Here is a 21,047-nt window from a genome sequence, read left to right on the forward strand (position 1 = left end):
GGTTACTGAGGCTGGAGAAGGGAGGCGAGTCTTGGTGAGTTCCCTCTAAGCTCTGAGATGACAGAGGCCGCCTCTCTCACGGCCTTCCAGCCCTGCAGAGGGACCTCTTCCTAACTTCCACCCCGAGGAATTCCCCTAACCCCAGTTTCAAGGGGCGGGGAACAACCAGAATCTTTGTCAGGTCCGCTACGCCACGCCCCCTCCTCGCCATAGCCCCGCCCAGTCTGACGTCCCCTTCCCCCACTAGCTCCTCTCGCCACAGACGCTCCCCTTCCCCCAACCCCTTCCCCGGCTCAGGCCGTCCCCACGCCGCGCAGGAGAGCAAAGAAACCCCCGGCGGGGAAATGACTGCCGCGGTCTCTCAGGGCGCGCTGCCCGGCGAGGGGGCGGGGCCTGGCGGGAGGGGGGGCCTGGCGGGAGGGGGGGCTGGGCGGGGCCTGGCGGGAGGGGGCGGGGCGGGCAGCCGCTTGCGCCGCGCCGGGACTGACTGGCTAACCGGTCCCCGACCCCCACCTACTCGCCTGCCCCCTCGGGGCCGCCGGGGTACTCTGACCCCCTGGCCTGGCGCCGCCTGACGAAGCTGGAGTGGCTCGCTCCGGGCCGGCCGGCGCCGGGGGTGAGGCTGCCCGGACGGGGCCAGGGGCGCGCGAGGGGCCGAGCATCCCACACCTCAGCTCGCCGGCCCCGGCCCCCGGCTCCCCCGCTCCTCCCGCCTGGCCGGCCTGGCCCGCCGTCACCCCCGGCAGCCTCCGGAGCCCGACGTGGTAAGTGCGACTTCCTCCTCGGCGTCGGGGAGGGGGCCGCTCCGGGCAGGGCCCGCTCCCCGCCCCCACGCGACTCTCACGCCCAGCCGCGGCCGCCCGGAGCGCGCTGGGCGCGAAGACGCGGCCCCTCCAGGAGGCGGCTGCGAGGCCCTCCGATTCGGTGGGGCTGGACCGGGCAGGGGCCTCCCCACACGGGGCCCGGGGCTCGAACCCCGGCCCGGCCTCCCCGCTGCGCATCCCCGAGCGCTGGAGCCGGCGCCCGGGCCGCCCTGGAGTTGTGGAAAGTTGTGGATGCGGCGCTGGTGGCCGGCGGTGAGGAGCGGACTGCGGTGCACACGTTGCTGCTTTCCCGGACTGTCCCTGCCAATAAAACAAACTGGAAACCATTTCGGATTTTTTTTTTCCTCTCCTTATTACTTGCAGGCAATTTTGACCTAAGTTTTTAAGCTTTTCTTTTAAATAATAGCCTCGCCCCCGGAGTGTGGAGAGTAAGACGAGGACTTCATTTTCCCAAGACCCAGCGTGTCTGGTGAAACTTTTCCATTTAGGCATTTATTTCAGTGCATACTCTGGAATCAGAAGCTGGCAGAAAAAGTTTGCTGTGTCAAAGAGTAAAGCATTACTGTGGTTTTTTATCTCTTCGTTTCATTTTTTAAATTATTCTTTAGTAGTCGACAAGTTCACAGAATTCAAAAGGTACAAAAGGGACAGTCAGGCTTTCCCCACCCACCCCTGCACCGCCCCCCCAATATTCTGTTTCTGGTGTCTTCTTCCAGAGGTTAGATGTGCAGATGCCCCTCCTGCTTGCTTTGAAAAATGGAGCTGCTGTTATGTGCCTGGCATCTGCTGGTGCTAAATAAATGTTGATTCTCCTTCCTGTTTGGAAACAGTTTAATAACTCTTTTTGGTTATTAGACCTCTGGTGGCAAAAAAAAATCATGACCTTTTTTTTTCCTTTTTTCTTTTTTTTTTTTTTTTCTGGTTTTCAGCATTTACAGATTTGACTGTATTGTGAATGTGTATGTCCTATTGGCTTGTTATGACTCATGTGAATACTTTTACACAAAGATGAATACACTGACATTATTGGGTAATTGGGCAGGGAGGGTGGAATCAACATGAAATTGTAAGAAGATGCAATATGTACAATATATAGTTCCAGAAACTATATATTTGAAGCAATCTAGGGACCATGTAGTACCATAGGATAAAACAAACTAAATGGAAAAATTGAGGTAGAGCAGGAAAAGAAGAATACAAAGTCAAGAAAAAAGATAATACCAAGTTCCTGTTTAAAAGATCCTGTGCTAGAGATGAGTCACAGTTTGGGCCTTGGGCTTCCTGGGAGCTAGGTAAAAAGAGAAAAAGGAACAACGTAAGTTTCAGCCTGTTTTGGCCAGGCGCGGTGACTCACACCTGTGATTCCGGCACTTTGAGAGGCCATGGTGAGCAGATCACATGAGCTGAGGAGTTCAAGACCAGCCTGGGCAACATAGTGAGACCCCTGCTCAAAAAGATAAATAAAAATAAATAAAATAACAAAGTTTCATTTGTTTCTAATTCCAAGATTAGAAACAAACCAGTTCTGCCCTAAGCAAGGCGTTTTCCAGTAATGAGGCCTGAGAGGCATATTTTCCTCATGGGCCCTAATACAAAAAGGAGATATGGGATGCAGTTGACAATATCTTTAAAACACCCCTAAGGAAAATAGTGAATTTTGCACAACAGTGTTTTTCAATACAGGAGAGTAATAAAACTGTTAACAATAAGTTTTCTGAAGGAGTGGAGTTACTTGGTCCATTTATAACTTTTAGAATGATCTAGAACAGTATTTCCCAAACTGTTCTAAGGAATGAGAAAATATTTCCTTTCTTGCAACAAGGTTCTGAGCTCAAGTAAGTTTGAGACAACTAGATTAGAAAATTGGTTTTACTACAGAATTTCTTGGAGATTTATTATACTAATGTTCAAGTTGCTATTTTAAAGAGGGATATATTTTGTAATCTTTTCCAAATCTATTTGACTATGTAACACAAATTGAGGACCACTGAATCTATAAAAATGGATGAATTAGCTGGGCACAGTGGCTCACGCCTGTAATCCCAGCACTTTGGGAGGCCGAGGCAGGTGGATCACTTGAGGTCAGGAGTTCAAGACCACCCTGGCCAACACGGTTAAACCCCATCTCTACTAAAAATACAAAAATTAGCCAGGTGTGATGGCACGTACCTGTAGTCCCAGCTACTCAGGAGGCTGAAGGAGGAGAATCGCTTGAACCCAAGAGGTGGAGGTTGTAGTGAGCTGAGTTGGTGCCACTGCACTCCAGCCTGGGCAACAGAGTGAGACTCCATCTCAAAAAATAAAAATAAAAAAAGATGAATTATCTATTCTTCAGGCAGTTCTTCATTAGTATTTCTTACAACTGAGGTTCAATGAGAATTGGAAAGCAAAGAGTTGAGGTTAGCCAATTTGGTAAGGTCCAAAGTGAAGATAATTTAAAAGTCAGGATTTTAACATACTGTATAGCAAAGGAGAACGCTACTTTCCCCCAGTTCTTTCACATTTCTTCATTGTTCTGCAAGTTGCCTGTTGAAGGACCTCTAAGGCACCTTCTTGTTCTGTGCTTCAGGGTATTTAGTGTCTATGACTTAGACTAGGTATAGGCAAGTTGAAGTCCTTGAGGAATGACTTTATTCTTGGATGTAAATATGTGATTGACTTTTTTTTTTTAATCACAAACACTATTTGTACTGTTAATTTACTATCAAATCATAAGCATTCTATAGCTATGAGAAACCTAAGAAAGCACAGTACAGAGTGGAAAGAGTGAAGATTTGAAGCCAGAAACTCTGGGATTGTGTCACTACTGAATGTGCAGGGTTGTTTCCAGCAAGTCGATGAACCTCCCTGAATCTATTGCCTTATTTGTAAAATTAGAATGATGACAGTACATAAATTCATTTATGGAATAAATGAGAATCTACTGGGTACTGGGTAGTAGAAAAACAGCAGAGTGCAAATGAAATAATATATCAAGAATTCTTCACTGTCTAAATTTATTCCATTCCTGAGTGCAGGTGGCAAGAGTATGGAAGGCAAGGAATGGCACCTATCCAAATGTATTTGGTTCCAGAGTTTGAGATGGCAGGTACAGAGAGTTGAGAGAATGAGGTGTTGATCCAAAAATTTATCAAAATCCATTCAGTTCCTGTGTTCGGATGATGAGTTTGGATAATGAGGGGCACTTCCATTCAAAAGTATTCTCTAAATGATAGTGCTATACAAAATGATACCATTCTGAAACTAGAGGGCCAGAGCTATTCATTGCTTCATTCCATTTATGAGAAAGGGGTTTGCTGAGTACACCAGGCAGGATAGATTATGCTGTGGTAATGAAAGAACTCTCACATCCTATTGATTTTAAACAGCAAAGATTTTTTTTCTGTTATATACATGCTGAAGCAGGTCAGCAAGAGAACTCCATTACAAATGGTCAGTCTCAGGCTATCAGAGGCTGTATTTCAGCACGTGCTTCTACAGTTGTTAGGACAGGGAAAAGGATGTGGTGATTTTACATTGGTTCTTTTCTTTTCTTTTTTTTTTTGTGAGACGGAGTTTCACTCTTATTGCCCAGGCTAGAGTTCAATGGCAGGATCTCAGCTCACTGCAACATCTGCCTTCTAGTTTCAAGCAATTCTCCTGCCTCAGCCTCCCGAGTAGCTGGGATTACAGGTGCCCGCCACCATGCCTGGCTAATTTTTGTATTTGTTGTAGAGATAGGGTTTCACCATGTTGTCCAGCCTGATCTCCAACTCCTGACCTCGTGATCCACCTGCCTCAGCCTCCCAAAATTACAGGTGTGAGCCACTGCACCCGGTGTACATTGGCTCTTCAAGGCTTCTGTCTGGAAGTGACACAGGTAACTTCTACTGCTATTTCATTGGCCAAAAGTCACTTGACTACCCCCAACTTCAAAGAGATGGGGAAATGCATTTCTACCATGTGCCCAGAAAGAAGAGAACTGGAATAGTTTGTGAACGGTCTTAATGACTACTAAAAAGGCTTCAGAGTCCCATGAGCTGACACAGAATCTAAATAAATCAAAACCCAAATTATGTCAGTGCAGTATTCTATTTAGAAAATAGAAAACAGCATTTCTTTGTGTATGTGAGTGTGTTTAATCAGAATTATGCTAATGAGAATTATAAAGAACTTATTAGTTCGAAATGAAATGCTTTTGAAAACTCCACGATTAGGTTTGTTATTTTGGCCAAATGAATTTCATTCTTTTTAAATTGTATGTCTATTCAATAAACATTTGTTAAATGTGTATAAGGGGCCAGGTGTAGTGGCTCAAGACTGTGCAATCCCAGCACTTTGGGAGGCCAAGGCAGGAGGATTCTTCAGTCCAGGAGTTTTGAGACCAGTCTGGACAACATAGCGAGACCCTGTGTCTACAAAAAATAAATAAAATTAGCTAGGTGTAGTGGCATGTGCCTCCAGTCCCAGCTTCACGGGGGCAGGGGTAGGGAGGTGGGATGATTGATCATTTGAGCGGGAGGTCGACGCTACAGTGAGCCATGGTCAGGCCACTGCACTCCAGCCTACGGGACAGCAAGACCTTGTCTCAAAAATAAATAAATAAATAAATAGTATAAGGCACTGTGAGGATAAAAAGATAAATGAGTGTCGGGTGTGGTGGCTCATGCTTTTAATCACAGCACTTTGGTAGGCTGAGGTGGGCGGATCACCTGAGGTCAGGAGTTTGATAGCAGCCTGACCAAAATGGTGAAACCACATCTCTACTAAAAATGCAAAAGAAACTAGCTGGGCATCATGGTGCACGCCTGTAATCCCAGCTACTCTGGAGGCTGAGACAGGAGAATCGCTTGAACCTGGGAAGCAGAGGTTGCGGTAAGCCGACATCACGCTACTGCACTTCATCCTGGGTGACAGAATGAGACTCCATCTCGAAAATAAATAAATAAATAAATAAATAAATAAATAAATAAATAAATAAATGGGGAGTTTACAATCACAGTAGAAAATAACTATACTTGAGTTCTCTCTCCCTTTCTCTTTAAGGCGTCATTTACAGTGTGTAAATGATGTGTATACACACATATATAAAATAGTGAAAAATACTAAATATATAAACTGTTATACTTTGTTCCTCTCTGCCTTTTTGGACTTAAGGAGTATTTCATGACAAATTAAACAATATTACTTAAATTAGCATAAGCAAAAGGAATGTCATATTAGAAAAGGAATATAGTTTATATCAGAGGCCAAGGGCGAGAAGTGCAGCTGGGCCTCAAAAGCAACTGGCACCAATAACAGAAACCTAGGAGCTAGGGCTACTTTCTCTCTCTCCAGGTCTATATGATTTCTTGCTAGTGTCTCTTTCTGCACTTGTATTTCTTTCTTCTTCTCTGTTGACTAATTTTTCTCTATTTTGCTGTTACTGGGTGTTTTAATCTAAGAGTTTATGAACTTGAAACTAGAGGCTTTAGCAATTTTAGACGATCTAAAAATTTTTAAGTGCATTGTCTTTGTAAGCTCTTAATCACCAGACTTAGGAAATAATGCAGTTGACTCTTAAGGTATAACAAATTAGCGTAATTGACAACTTTATAGTAGAGAAAGAGGCAGTTATAATAGCTTTCAATCAAAGAAACCAAGGTGCCATGAAAAGTTCTACACAATTAACATCAGCTTGCAAATTCTAGTGGGACAGGCTGATTATGATAATCAGGATAAGAAGGTATAACTGGATCTGACTTAAGTAACTACGATATTCCCTCCCTGAACACTGGCAAATGCCATCTCCGTTGTAATCCTTTCACCCATCCCTTCTTCCTCTCCCACGGTAAGGACTGACTGAATTGTCTAACTCTTACAAGTCATCTGCTTTGATCCTGATACAGGGCTCCCTGGCCTCTCCTCATGGGTAACAATGTAGGAATAAGGGCATATGTAATATACTACCTAGCTCTGCTCTTTTCTTACATCCAAACTGGTCTCGTAGACACTCTTTATCTGGACATTTTACATTTTAATATGCTATTACCATATCTCTTCACCAATTTAATCTAATTTTATTCTCAATATATTTCCATCATTTTCTGTTAGACTTGTTTACTTAGCTTCACTAGCAGAGTTCTCTTGCATTTTCAAACTGTGCGATACCTCCTTCATGGTTGAAAAATATCTATAGCTTCAACCTCAGCAGTGGCTGAAGAGATTAACTATGGGGAGGTGGTATATGTTACCTGAAGAGGATTTCCCAGAAAAAAAAAAGATGAGTAAAAGCTGTATATGAGATTAGGTTTAGATTGTAGAATGTCTGGAATGTCATATTAAGACTCTTAGACACTTGTTTCTGTGCAAATGAAGGGGTTTTCTTGGATTTAACTAAACTTCAAGTTCAGAAAGCTTGTTTACTCAGAAGGCTATCAGACAGGAATCATAGCTTACCAGCAGGGCAGCATCAAATGTTCCTCAGTGGGAGTGATTTTCACAGCAGTCCACGCAGGCAGCTCATAGCCATCTGGGCAGCACCTCAGAGGAAGCTCACGCTAGGTGGTGCAGGAGCTGCCTTAGCTTAAAAAAAAAAAACACGTCCCACAGGAGCCGGTAACTCTTAACACAAACTCCATAGACTGAGTTTCCAGGGTTCTGTAAAAGCTATGCTAATTAAAAGAGCCATCACAGGGAAGTCAAAGCTATAGCTTCCTTATGAGGTATTTATGGTTCATTTATAGTTCCTGAGTCTTGATTTAATCACAGGGATCATTTTTACTGTAAGTAGTGTTACCTAGTAACATAGTTGAGGTACCTAGTTTTACAGATGGCCAGGAAACAGAGCCAAAAGGGTTAACTGAAGCTTAACTCTACTCATACTTGTATTATCTGCAGTGCCTTTCATTAAGAAGTATTCCATAATATTTCTTTTGCTTATTTTGATGTAGTGTGTTTTTACTCTTTTTAAATTTATTATTATTATTATTATTGAGACAGAGACTCGCTCTATCACCTGGGCTGGAGTGTGGTGGTGCAATCTTGGCTCACTACAACCTCTGCCTCTCTAGTTCAAGTGATACTCCTGCCTCAGCCTCCCAGGTAGCTGAGATTACAGACACTCGCTACCACACCCAGCTAATTTTTTGTATTTTTACTAGAGATGGGGTTTCACTATTGGCCAGCCTGGTCTTGAACTCCTGACCTCGTGATCCGCCCCCCTCAGCCTCCGAAAGTGCTGGGATCACAGGCGTGAGCCACCACACCCGGCTCATTTGCACCTTTTTATAATGGAGAAAGTGAAATAAGTTGAGAGGAAGGTGAGCCTGGAAAGACAGGCAAGACTACTAGATCATTAAAAATCCTGAATTCCATGCTAGAGATCTTAGCTTTTATTTATCTTGTAGCTGATCAAAAACAAACAAAAATAAACATTTTAAGTAGAGTGATGTAGTCAGGAATTGCACTTTAGAAGGCTACTTTGGCGATAGCGTGGAGAATAAGAGAGGATTTAGACTTGAGGTTGGTTGGTTCATTTCTCCTTAATATTTGCCTTTCTTTAAGGAGCTATTTCTTTGATAAGCAGGAAAAAGGAATACTCAAGTCTGTGCTCCACAGGAGTTTAGAATTGCTCGCCTGGTTTCCGTGTGGTTCTTTGGAGAGGCCTAAATCAGTTTGTCCTAAATTTATTTGTCATCTCCTTCCCCCCATTGGAGTTTGGGAGGACTACTCTGAAGTGCCTCCTAAGAACATTGGATTTAATCTAACACATGATTAACACTAAGAAATTCTGGCCTCAACTGGTCTCCACTAATCTCCATTTGACCACTAACATCCTCATTTTGCTTTTTGCTGAAGTTAAATTATTGAACAGGTTATTGGTGGCTTTTCTTTGGGTCTAGTTTTAGGGCAAGCTAGGCAGTTTAATGCTTAACTGGTTTAATTAACATTTGTAGTGATTAACCATTTCTAATTATGAGCAATTGAGAAACAGTGCTTTACATTTTCTCCTCTTTATTGCTCACACTGCCCATTACTACCCTTTCCCTACCTGACTTATGCTATTCTGACAAAAATATATAATTTATAAAATCTGGATTGGTCCTACAGCAGAATCAAGTTGATCTGTGATTGGCTCATAATGTGTTCAGAGAGCACAGGCAACTTTAATTGATTATACTTGTGTCTGGAGAGTACTGATTGATTAAAAAAAAATTTTTTTAACCTCCATCACCATAAAGCTATGTAGTGAAACACATAGCTTTGGATTTGGTTGAAGCACGTCTGGATTTGGTTGAAGTCAGTAAAAGACAAATTTGTGGTTATCCAGATTGTTACTTTTTATGGCACATAAGATAATTGGGTGTCTCAGCACATGCCAACCATAATGGATCAGGCAAGAATTTAGCAGTGGTTTTCCGTCATTTTTTTAATGATATTACAGTTTTCATCCTTGTGCACAGCAAATATATACTTACATTGACAAAAATCTAAGGAGTGGACAGCAAGAGAACTTTGTTTTTTACCAGTCATCAAGCCAAAGGACTCTTTTCAAAAGTAATGATTTTGTTATACCATAGTAGTATCAACCGTAATAACTTTTACAGGTGAGCTTAAATAAAGGCTACATAATGTTAATTTAGCTGAGTTTTAAAATGGCCCTTGCTTTACTACCAGGTGTCAGTACTGATAGGTAGTTGTGGAATAAAACGATTCTTTTGATGTTACTGTAGGCCAGTACTTTGTAAGAAACAGCAGCAGAAATTGGGAGGGTGCTAAGTAGGGAGAAATCTGTGAGGCACTTGTACTTGGTGAATAAATGTCACTTGGCATTTAACTGCAGTTATGATGAACTGAATATTTTGTTATGTAAGAAATCATGTGTTCCTTAAGTACTCTGTTTTTCCCCCCCTTTTGTGCCTTACTTGCTTTTAGTTTGGTCAGATATTATCGGCAAAGAATTTGTCTACTCTGCTACTCTCTACTAGACATCTATCCTTGTCCAAGTCAACTATACTCTCAATCTACTTTCTCATTTTCACAACTACTCTACCTGCCCCACAAGGTATTTGTGAGTAGTGAATGAGAATACTTCTTGCTTTGAAAGCAAGAAGCAGTGTGGTGTATTCGAAAGTATATGGTTTTTAGAGTCCATCCTGGACCCTGCCACTCACCAGATATAGGTATTAAGTCAGGTTAATTAATCTTACTTCATTATCTTTGTCTATAAGGAGTGGCAGGCTGGGGGCAGGAATGACCCGTTTGACAGAGTTTTTCTGACAGCAAAATGCCCCAGTCAGTCTAAAGTATTTTATATATTCTTGTGCTCATTTGGGCACTTAAGAGATAGTAGCTGCTGCTACAAATCCTGACCATTACTCAATACTTAGATGTGCCACTTAATCCTATTACTGAAGAGAAAACTGAAGACAAAAGAGGTGAAATGGTTTGCCCAAATTATACAGCTAGCTGGTGAGTGGCTTTGCTATTGACTCAGACTCTTTCTGCTGTGTCACTTAGGCTACCATTAATAAGTGATAATGTGGGAAAATAACAGCAGAAGGACTCTTCACCAACTACTTCTGAACTGATTTGTAGCTCTAACCTGATGCACACTCTTCTGCTGTAAAATGTACTTACTGATACCACGGGCCAACTGAACACTCATGGGTAAGTAGGCAGCTCCATAGCTCACCTGTACATCTCTGCTTACTCGTTGAATTGAGTACTTACCAGAAGTTGGTTCTGTTTATTCATGAACCTTTTTTTAACAATTATATTCATTATAGTAATTATAAAACATGAGTAAACATATAAATTGATGAAAGTGTAAAGAAAAGAGAATTCTTCCTATGAAAATTAAGTTGAATGCTTTGGGATGCCTCTCTATAAATGAGTTATTTTAAAAATTCTATCAAGTTGGATAAAGGCTGGATAATTGTAAGAGACTAGGGAAAAAGTCATCAAAGTCTAAAGCAGTGCCTGTCAAGGGCCATCAACCAGCTACCTGGTCTTCAGACTATTAGGGGTCCTCAAGGATATAAGGAGCGCATATTAGAATATTAATTAACTACATTAGGCAAACTAATGCACACTGGTTCAGCAGATGTTTTGTTTTCATGGTGAGACTTTCTCCTTGAAGAAAGCAATGCATTAATTTACAGTCTGGCACAAGTTTTTCCTATGGTGGACAGACCACTGGTCTAATGGATTCTGTATTCATATTCTTTCAGAAGTGCTTTTAAGTTCTGTTTCCATTTATAGAAACTGTAAGTGGAAATCATAGATGATGGATCATTATGGGTATGGCTTATGCAAGAAAAAGGACCCAAACTCAGTAGGAGACCCCTATCAAGTATGTGGTATTAACCCTATATAAAAAGATTTACAAATGAATGTGCATGTATATGTTCAAGTTAAAAGAACATCTTTAAGGGAATGTATATATTATTTTTATGATTATTGACTTTTTTCTTTAGTGGACCAACTGTAGGTTTCATCTGAAAAGGGGGCTTTCACTGTACTCGGAGTTTCAGGTTGACTGGAAATCAATCTTTGACCTCTGCAGCTGTCTAAGCTTGCCTTGCTATCTTAGCTTATCCTATGCATTGTGTGTAGCTTCATCATGCTGTATTATAATTTTTAAATTTAATGTCAGTTCCTGCATTGTAAGTGATATGGTAAAGGGACATAGTTTAAAGGTTAAAGTTTACTCCATTTACTTTTTTTGCCTTGATCTTTTTCATATTGATCTTCTCTCATAAATGTATACTTATAGGTATATATTACAGTGATTTATTTAGGATACACAAAGAAATAAAATCTCTATATTATATGGCTTTTACCATGAAGTCATCTTCAGTTTTGAGCATATATCAAAGTTCTTGACTGCCTAGTTTTCAGTCTACCATGTGATTTGTAGAGCCAGATCTCTTGGTATAATGCAACTGAATTTAAATTGTGTGTGTGTGTGTGTGTGTGTGTCAGTCTCGCCCTGTTGCCCGGGCAACTGTGCGATGGCACAGTCTTGGTTCACTGCAACCTCCACCTCCCAGGTGCAAGCGATCCTCCTGCCTCAGCCTCCTGAGTAGCTGGAACTACAGACATATGTCACTGAATCCGGCTAATTTTTGTATTTTTGTAGAAACGGAGTTTCACCATGTTGGCCAGGCTGGTCTCAAATTCCTGACCTCAAGTGATCCACCCTCAGGGGTGCTGGGATTTTTTTTATCTTCTTGATTTGTAGTTCTTATATTTCTGATATTTTCTTCATAAAAAATAAGAAATAAGCTTAAACATTAATGCCTTTATGGCATGAAATTCAGCATTTACTTAAATTTAACACTTTTAAGGCATGAGCCACTGCACCCAGCCTGAATTTAAATTTGACATTTTAAAATTTTTCATTTATTAATTAAGTTAGAAGTATTTCCCAGTTGTTTTTAACAAAGTGAAAGATTTAACATTGTGCTAGAAATCTTAGTTTTGCATTTCAAACTGTAAGTTTTTTTATTACAGAAGACATTTTGGTGCCATGTGTTTGTGGTATGGAGTGAATAGAATACAAAGATAACCAAAGATTTTAACCCAGGGCTCACTTGTTCACACTTTAAATTTCCAGTTTCTTGAATAGATTAATTTTTGGCTCTAGACTCCTATCCTAGCTGTTTGATTGCTTGATACATAGTTAAAACCAAACATGTCTAAAGCTGCACTCAATCCTCCTGAAACAATATTCTTACCTCCTTACTTGTGTTAATTTTAGTGTTCTTCTTCCAGTCACTCAAACTTGAAAATGCTGTCATCTTTGACTTTTTCCTCTCCGTTTGCCACAGCCATCCTATAAGGCCTCTGTAATATCTTCAGCTTCCACCACCCTTTCAGATCTTGTTGCTTTCAGTCAAGTTTGAACTGTGCCTCTCACATGGTAGAGTTTTCTGACTGGTTTCCTTACGAGGTATCGTCCCTCATAAATCCATTTTTCACCATTGCCAAATTAATCTTGAGGTATATTTCTAAACCCTCACCTCAAAAACCTCAACTTCACCCAAATAAAGGACATATTTACCTCTTTTTAATTCAGTAAGAGTTTCATTCCAGACCCTCTGTTGCTGGATTTTAAAATCTTTCAAATCAAGGTCTGTGCCATTAGTTTATTCATTTTTTAAAATTTAAATTCAGAAATGATTTAAATACCATGTTCTGTACAGGTCGTTAGGGATATAGTGGTCCCTGTCCTGATTGATTTTTGTGGTCTATTTCCTCATCTTTGCATTCTGTTCTGCTTACAGAACAAAAGATTTGTTGCATTTATAGAAATATAGTATATTTTTCACATTTATAATGTTTGCTTTTTATGAGAATGGAGAAGCAGTACAGAATATCTGGTGTTATTTCTAGAATTAAAGTCAAGGTTAGTAAAAGTAGATCTCAAATCATTTAGGGTAAATAATTAACTGAAATTTTCCACCATCATACATTTTTAAGTGTTAGGGAATTTACATGCTGGTAGAATTATATTAATATTCAAATATTTTAAATCAAATTCTGATAGACCTAATTTGACAAAGTTTAAAAAGTATCCCAGAATTATTAAACTTTGGAGGGCTCTTCAAAATCATGCAATGCAACTTACTCTTTTTATAACTGAGGAAAAACAGAAAGGTAAGAGCTGCTGGGTTAGTATGGTAAAATTCTTGATTTTTTTAATGCAGTGTATATCACACACTTAAAACTTTAGAAATAGATTTATTAAAATTGATGAGCCATAAATACTGTTACCTAAAAAACTCTATGTGAAGAGAGATTGATGTAATGATGATTAGTAATATAAAGTAGCTACCAAATAGCCATGATTTAAATTGAGTAAAGACATAGCTTTAAAAGCCACGCTGTTCAAGTGAGCTCACCTTCAGTCTATCTTAATGACATTTCAGTGTTTCTATTGTAATACTGAATAGTGTCATCTTTTAAATTCACAGACTAAGATTTGAGCAGTTTTGAAACAAATTGCACATGGGTCCTTTAATTACATTTTGAAAAATGTATTCATAATTGACACATATTATCTATTTTAAATAATACTTGAGCTTTTGTATCTCAAGTTTAACCTGAAATAAAGCAAGGTTATAAAATCAGAGGTACAGAATATAATTTTGTAATTAGTTTGAAGAAAGTGTGTCCACTTGAAAAGACATCTGCTGTTTAGCCATTGGATTTCAAGTGATAGAATTTTATGCCTTAAGAATGAATAGAAAAAAGAAATTCTTAGAATAACATTGTAATTTTTCTCCTAAGTTGAAAAAATACTGTACAATTTTGCCAGCCAGGCACCGTGGCTCAGGCCTGTAATCTTAGGACTTTGGGGGGCCGTGGTGGGCGGATCACTTGAGCTCAGAAATTCAAGACCAGCCTGGGCAACATGGCAAAACCCTGGCTCTACAAAAATTCGCCAGGTGTGGTGGCGGGTGCCTGTAGTCCTAGTTACCTGGGAGCTGAGATGGAAGGATCACCTGAGCTCGGGAAGTTGTGGATGCAGTGAGCTGAGATCGAGCCACTGCACTCTAGCTTGTGTGACACAGTGATACCCTGTCTCAAAAAAAAAAAAAGAAAAATTTTATCACCAAGGTAAATGTGTCTGTAATTTTAAAATTAGATTCTTAATTTATTTTATAATTTAAAAAATAGACAGTATAAGTATCTACTTTTATTATTGCTCTTACAATTGTTGGATTTTATTATTGCTCTTATAATTGTTGAATAATTTATGTATTCATTAGAGAAATATTTATTGAGCACTTACTGTCTCCTAGGTACTATTCTATTATAAGTGCTGGGATTACAGTCATAACTAAAACAAAGCTTCACTTGAGCTTACTTTGTAGTGAGGATAAAGACAATAAGCAAATAAACATCTAATATGCCAGGTGGTAGTAAGCGCTATGAGAAAAATTAGGAGGGTCAGCGGGCTTGTGAATGATGAGGGGTCTAGTTTACAGAGAGTAGTCAGTGAAGACTATTTTGATAATTTAACAATGTAATGGTTTTTAATACATACTGATCTTTTATAAATACTTTTCCTGGGAAATACTTGTCATCAGAGCTGGATAAATTTGGGGGCAAAATAATTTTATATTGTTGGTGAAAGTTGTTGGAACAGAAGAAAAGGTGTTTTTTAAGTAAATGCTGAATTTCATTCCATAAAGGCATTAATGTTTAAGCTTGCTTCATATTTTTATAAAGAAATATCAGAAATATAAGAACTACAAATCAAGAAGATAAAGATTGATAACTTAATAGAAAAAAAAAATAGAGGCCTAAATAGCCACTTCATGGAGGATATCCAAATGACCAATAAACATGAAGAGTTACTCAGCCACATTAATAATGAAGAAAATGTTAAGGAAAACCAAATGGGATACCATTACACACCTGTCAGAATGACTAAAATTAAAAAGACAATATGGCCAGGCACGGTGGTTCACGCCCGTAATCCCAGCATTTTGGGAGGCCGAGGCGGGCAGATCACTTGAGGTCAGGAGTTTGAGACTAGCCTGGCCAAATGGTAAAACCCCGTTTCTACTGAAAAAATACAAAAATTAGCCAGGCATGGTGGCGCACGCATGTAATCCCAGCTACTCAGGAGGCTCAGGCAGGAGAATTGCTTGAACCTGGGAGACGGAGGTTGCAGTGAGCCGAGATCACGCCACTGCACTCTAGAAACCCCATGTCTAGTAAAAACATAAAAAATTAGCTGGACATGGTGGTACGTGCCTGTAGTCCCAGCTACTCAGGAGGCTGAGGCATAAGAATTGCGTGAACCCAGAAGATGGAGCCTGTGGTGAGCCAAGATTGCACCACTGTACTCCTGCCTGGGTGACAGAGTTAGGTTCTGTCTTAAAATAAAATAAAATAAAATACACATATCTTCAACCCAGCAAGTCTACTCCTGGGAATAAATTCTGTAGATATAAAAGCCTCACAAGGATGTTTCTTTCAACATTATTTTGATGGCAAAAACCCCAAAACCTGAAATCAACCTAAATGCCCATTAGCAAGGAGATAGTTTAATAAATTGTTTTTTTACAGCAGTGAAATATCATGTGACTCTTAAAAAGATTAATATTTCCATGTATATATAAAATTAGATGAGAAGAGCAAAATGCTAAAAGATGAATACAATATGATCTGTCTATGTGTATATAAATTTGTCCATGATTTTTAAACATGGAGAGAGGTGTGAAAGGCTGTATGTACCAAGCTTGGGGTCAACAATGATTACCATGGGAATGAGTGGAGGAGGATTGACAAAATAAAGGTATCATCTTTCATTGCCAGATGTTTGCTGTCTCTGGCCCCAGCCCACTCAACGCCTATAGCACTCGCTGGTCATTCCAACAACTAAAAATCTACCACCACCACCACCACCAGCACTACCCATCTTCCAGAAGCCCTTAGGAGCAGGTTGGTGCTTCCCTTGTTGAGAACCACCTACTTAGAGTAACTGAAGTGTTTGCAAAGATGATAGTGCCTGAGCTAAACTTTGAAGGATGAAGTGTGTTTTTTAAACCAGAGTTTCTCTGGGAGGCAGTGTTATAAAAGTGGGAACACCATAATGTAGACTGCCTTGACCGATGAAGTGGTGTGTCTATGTTGGAAAATAGTTAGAAATAAAGTTGGATAGGTAGAGTGAAGTTAGAAGGGTGTTGATCAGAAGGAGTCTGACAAAGGTGAGAGGAGCGGGGAAAGTGTCATTTCACTTTCTAATGCGTCCTGCACAGTACCACCAAGTTAATTTTCTAAAACATTGTCCTGTTCAACAGTCCATTCAATAATGCCTTTGCTGCATGCTCAAGGCATTTTATCCCATTGTATTCATCTAACTTCCTCTCTTCCTATACCTTAAAATTAATTAGGTATGGCTGGCTGATCAAACTGATTATTTCCCACCTCTTCCTTGTAGATATGCCCACCTCATGCTTTTATTAGAATCTTTTTCTATAGAAATCTGTCATTCTACCTAAACAACATTTTACTATTCTTAGCAGCCTTCTCCCTAATGAAACTGGCCCATACCACTCCATTGCCATCCTGATATCTCCTTTCTTTCATGCAGTTTTTAGGGTTTTTCCCGTATTATTTAGCATGAAATTGTACTTGGCCTTTTATGCTTCTCATTCTTGTTTCTCTGAATAATTTGTATTCTCCTAAAGAGTTGTGTGAGGTTAAGATATATGCCTCACAATATTTTTGTAAACCTCCAAAGTAGTTTTTGTTTTTGTTTTTTGGTCAGCTTACATAGGTATCGCCTTTTATATGGAATTAGTTGATAAAGGAGTAAATACTGAGCACCCTGAAAACTCAAATTCTGCATTGATAGATCACACTTTAATATTGCAACATTTTAATGTTTCTTATTTTACCTTATCAAATATTTTGTATTTGGTTCAGTAGCTAGATTTAATTATTTTGGGGGTTAGGAACCAAGATGTATATATCTCTGTGTCCCTGACAATGCCTAGTAGATTGCATTGTTCACAATAACTACTCAGTATTTTTTAGTTTGATTTATTTTTATTTGCTTTATCAACTTGCCTTAACTGTAACCATGTTCAAACCATTGTTTGTTTTGCTAACAACAGAGGGCACCATTAGGGCACTTGTACACCCAATAGTCCCATCCCAGTCCCTGGTAGCTTTTTTGAGGGGCACTTTCCTTTTCCTAAGTAGTGTCATAGACATTTGGGTATTATACTAACTGGCAGTGGCCCATTTCTACTTATAGAGAATTCCTGGCCTCAATTTATTTGAAAAATAGTATTTGTTACTTTTTGATCCTTTGTAGTTTTCAGACTTTTTATTCTCCTCGTTATTCTTTATCTGAGTGAAATCTTACCCAGGATCTTACTATATTAATTAGATCCATTTGTTTTATGAAGAGAGAAGATAGAGGTGAAGACACCAATCTGGAGCCCCACCTTTGTACTCCCCTTTCCTCCTCATTCCCCACCCAAAGAGCACAGCTTGAAAATCACCATAACTCATCTAATTTTACAAATGCTTTTTAAAAAACTTGTTTTGTGGTATTTCACTTAGGGACTTAGTTTAGAAATAGAAACATTTTAGTTTTAAAGTGATTATTTTTAAGTACAAAGGGAAATGCTATAGAGTTTCAGCAATAAAAGAGTTAATATACTAAGCAGCAGAGACTGAGATACTGCAACGGGGATAGTGTTTTCTGTCTCTGTCATTTGTGGTTTAAGAAAAAGGGGGTGGTGTTCTGCATTTGAAAGGACTTTAATGAATGCTGTCAGTGTTTGTGAGACCTGATGGTCAGTATGGGAAAGGAGAGCCGGGAAAGTGGTCTAGCTGCTTCAGGATAGGTGGATGAGAGTTTGCTCTGATTGAACGGAATGTTCCACCGTGTTTCATCTTTATTCATTATCCTTTGTTCTTTAAAATCTGATATATTGGCGTAAAAGTAATTGTAGATACATATATAAATGTGATTTATTTTCCTTTACATTTTTTTGTTGTGTACAGCAGGGCATATACTTCTCTTGTCTTGGTTGGATGCACAAATCTGTGTGCAGTGCTTTTTGCCCGTTGCCTAGACGATCACTTGGTTTCTCTGAGGATGTCTGGTTCTCGTAAAGAGTTTGATGTGAAACAGATTTTGAAAATCAGATGGAGGTGGTTTGGCCATCAAGCATCATCTCCTAATTCTACAGTTGACAGCCAGCAGGGAGAATTTTGGAACCGAGGACAGACTGGCGCAAACGGTGGGAGAAAGTTTTTAGATCCATGTAGCCTACAGTTGCCTTTGGCTTCAATTGGTTACCGAAGGTCCAGCCAACTGGATTTTCAGAATTCACCTTCTTGGCCAATGGCATCCACCTCTGAAGTCCCTGCATTTGAGTTTACAGCAGAAGATTGTGGCGGTGCACATTGGCTGGATAGACCAGAAGTGGATGATGGCACTAGTGAAGAAGAAAATGAATCTGATTCCAGTTCATGCAGGTTGATTATTTTCTTACTGTTAGAAAAGGGGTGTGGGGATATAGCTCTATAATGTTTTTAAATAATTTAGTATTTATTATTTAAAATCTGATTATATATGTACATCTGCATACACATATATCTTGGTATGAACATGTGATACTTCTAGGATTTTTTTAATGTTCTAATAGTCTGTAAAATTACAAAACAACAAATAGCATTCATTTTGAAATATCTTGTGTTCTATATATAGATCTGGCTCAGCTTTGAAAATAATACACAGTAGCAATTTCCTATATCATTGCCTATGGTTTGCTTCATTCATTAACCTTCTATATTCATATCAAAACTATAGAAAACATTTCTGTAGTATGAAATTTTATGTGACATTTTAGTTTTTAACACATTATAGAGTCATTTTTTAATTTAATGAAAAGGAAAGGTTCTACAAAGAGATGCACATTATAGTTACCAATTTTTTGACACAATTGTAGTTGTCAATAATATTTTTCTTATGGTTATTTCTCTTTGTCCTGTCTGTGTTACAGCTCTCCAGACTAATATAGAGAATACTGAGTAACATGTCTCTAAGATGACAGCTACTAATTCCTGTTACCTTCACTTTCACTGAAATGTGTGCTATTTAAGGAAATGAAGGACATTCCTTCAGGAGAGTTTAAGGGAATGTAGAGGGGCTAGATGTGATTATCTGGTGAAAAGGGGACAGGAAGAAGGGGAAATCAGTTAGAAGAAAGAAAATACAGGAAAAAATTGGTAATTTCATAGTGACTTTATCTGCCTTTTTCTTGGAATCTGGCTTTATCTTTGAAATGGATTTTCTTATTGATCAGTTTAAACTACAATAAGATTATGTAACAAGTTAGAGCATGAAAGTCATCTTTCTCATCAATCTTCATTCAAAAATATTTCTAAATATTTAAAGGCACAAATAACTTATCATTTGTCTAATTTGATAATTTTTCTTTTAAAATTTCTGTGCAGCTTTTGATAACATTTGTAATTTATAAGTTGGTTATTAATGATACAGGCATCATATGGATTGAGACAAAATGAATTTATATATTGAAGTATCTCTCACTTGATGATATTTACCACCTTTTCCTCTTCTAACCTTAATATAGAGAAATTAAAGAATGTGGAATTGGAAGGATAAAAAATGTATACTCTAGTCATCTGTCATCATTTGTGTAATGGAGAGGGGAATATCTGTATGTAGGTAAATAGTGTATTTAATTTAAATTTTTTTAAATTAGTTCATGACTTGGCATTATCTTAAGGGAATAGAAGCCACTAATAATTTAATTTGGAAATCAATTGAGCTAATGTGGTTTCATTGTTTGTATTTTCTTTGGAGACTTGTTGCCATAAAGAGAACAATTTATATAGTAAAAGAGTCATCATTTTTGTGGAGAACCAAACAGTAAATGTTTCATTTGAAAATCAAAATATCAAGAATATTTTAACAAAATTAAAAAAATAAAACATTTATTTACCAACATAAGTAAATTCACATATGAAACTCTTAACATGTATCTATTACCGGAGAAATTATAATGCGAATATAAAATTTTTATACATGTGTAATCTTGGAAAAATTTTACACACATTGGTTGCTATAATTCCTTACAACAAAGGTAGTTTGCGTGGCTAATGATTACTGAAATAAAATTAAGCTATTCTTTAGTATGCATACAGAAATATCTTGGTGGGCTATTCATTATGAAATAAAAAGATTATCCTTTTTTGAGTGAGAGATTGCTATGTGCATTCTTCAATAATTTTAAATTGACTTTTTAATTTATAGGAGATATAAAAAATGACATTTTTAAAAATCTAAAATAAATGAAGTTGTTTAAAAAATGCTACTCAAGAAGACTCATCAAAGTAAAACGGGTGTAGACAGTTTACATCTTCAGTGACCAAACTATTCCAAAAATAAAATTTCAAAAATAAAATGTACTGTGAAAAAATGTTTTTGATTTTTAGATATGAGGGGAAATATTTCAAAGCAATTTAATATTTTGGATGGTTTGAAATTTCAATCTTCTTATTGCAAATAAGGAAAAAAACAAACATTCAAGATTTTGGAAAAATCCTTTGTCTGTATATTCTTTTCCTCTATTTTTTTTCTAGATTAAATGGATCTAATTTTTATGTTTTCCTTCAACGCCCTGACTGAGTCTTTGACCTTTGTCATAAAGATACATTTATTTGCACTCAGCTTTTTGATTAAGTGAGCAGTCA

The 21,047-nt window shown here is 38.6% G+C and overlaps 1 protein-coding gene across 7 annotated transcripts in view; it reads left to right on the forward strand.

The window, feature by feature from the left end:
- The first annotated feature begins 408 nt into the window (after positions 1–408).
- KLHL5 (kelch like family member 5) overlaps positions 409–21,047 on the forward strand; it is an 84,188-nt gene continuing 63,549 nt past the window's right edge. The window contains exons 1-4 of one of the 7 annotated variants that reach the window (XM_033213999.1): positions 409–764; positions 10,305–10,454; positions 16,122–16,247; positions 18,327–18,803. In XM_033213999.1, the coding sequence (XP_033069890.1) occupies positions 18,421–18,803 (383 nt within the window). In that variant the 5' untranslated portion in view covers positions 409–764; positions 10,305–10,454; positions 16,122–16,247; positions 18,327–18,420. The remainder of the gene's footprint in view (positions 765–10,304; positions 10,455–16,121; positions 16,248–18,326; positions 18,804–21,047) is intronic. The other 6 variants (XM_033214000.1, XM_033214001.1, XM_033214002.1 and 3 more) reach the window with 6 other exon arrangements.

This window comes from Trachypithecus francoisi, unplaced genomic scaffold (assembly GCF_009764315.1).
Source record: "Trachypithecus francoisi isolate TF-2019V2 unplaced genomic scaffold, Tfra_2.0 Lachesis_group1, whole genome shotgun sequence".
NCBI lineage: Eukaryota > Metazoa > Chordata > Mammalia > Primates > Cercopithecidae > Trachypithecus > Trachypithecus francoisi.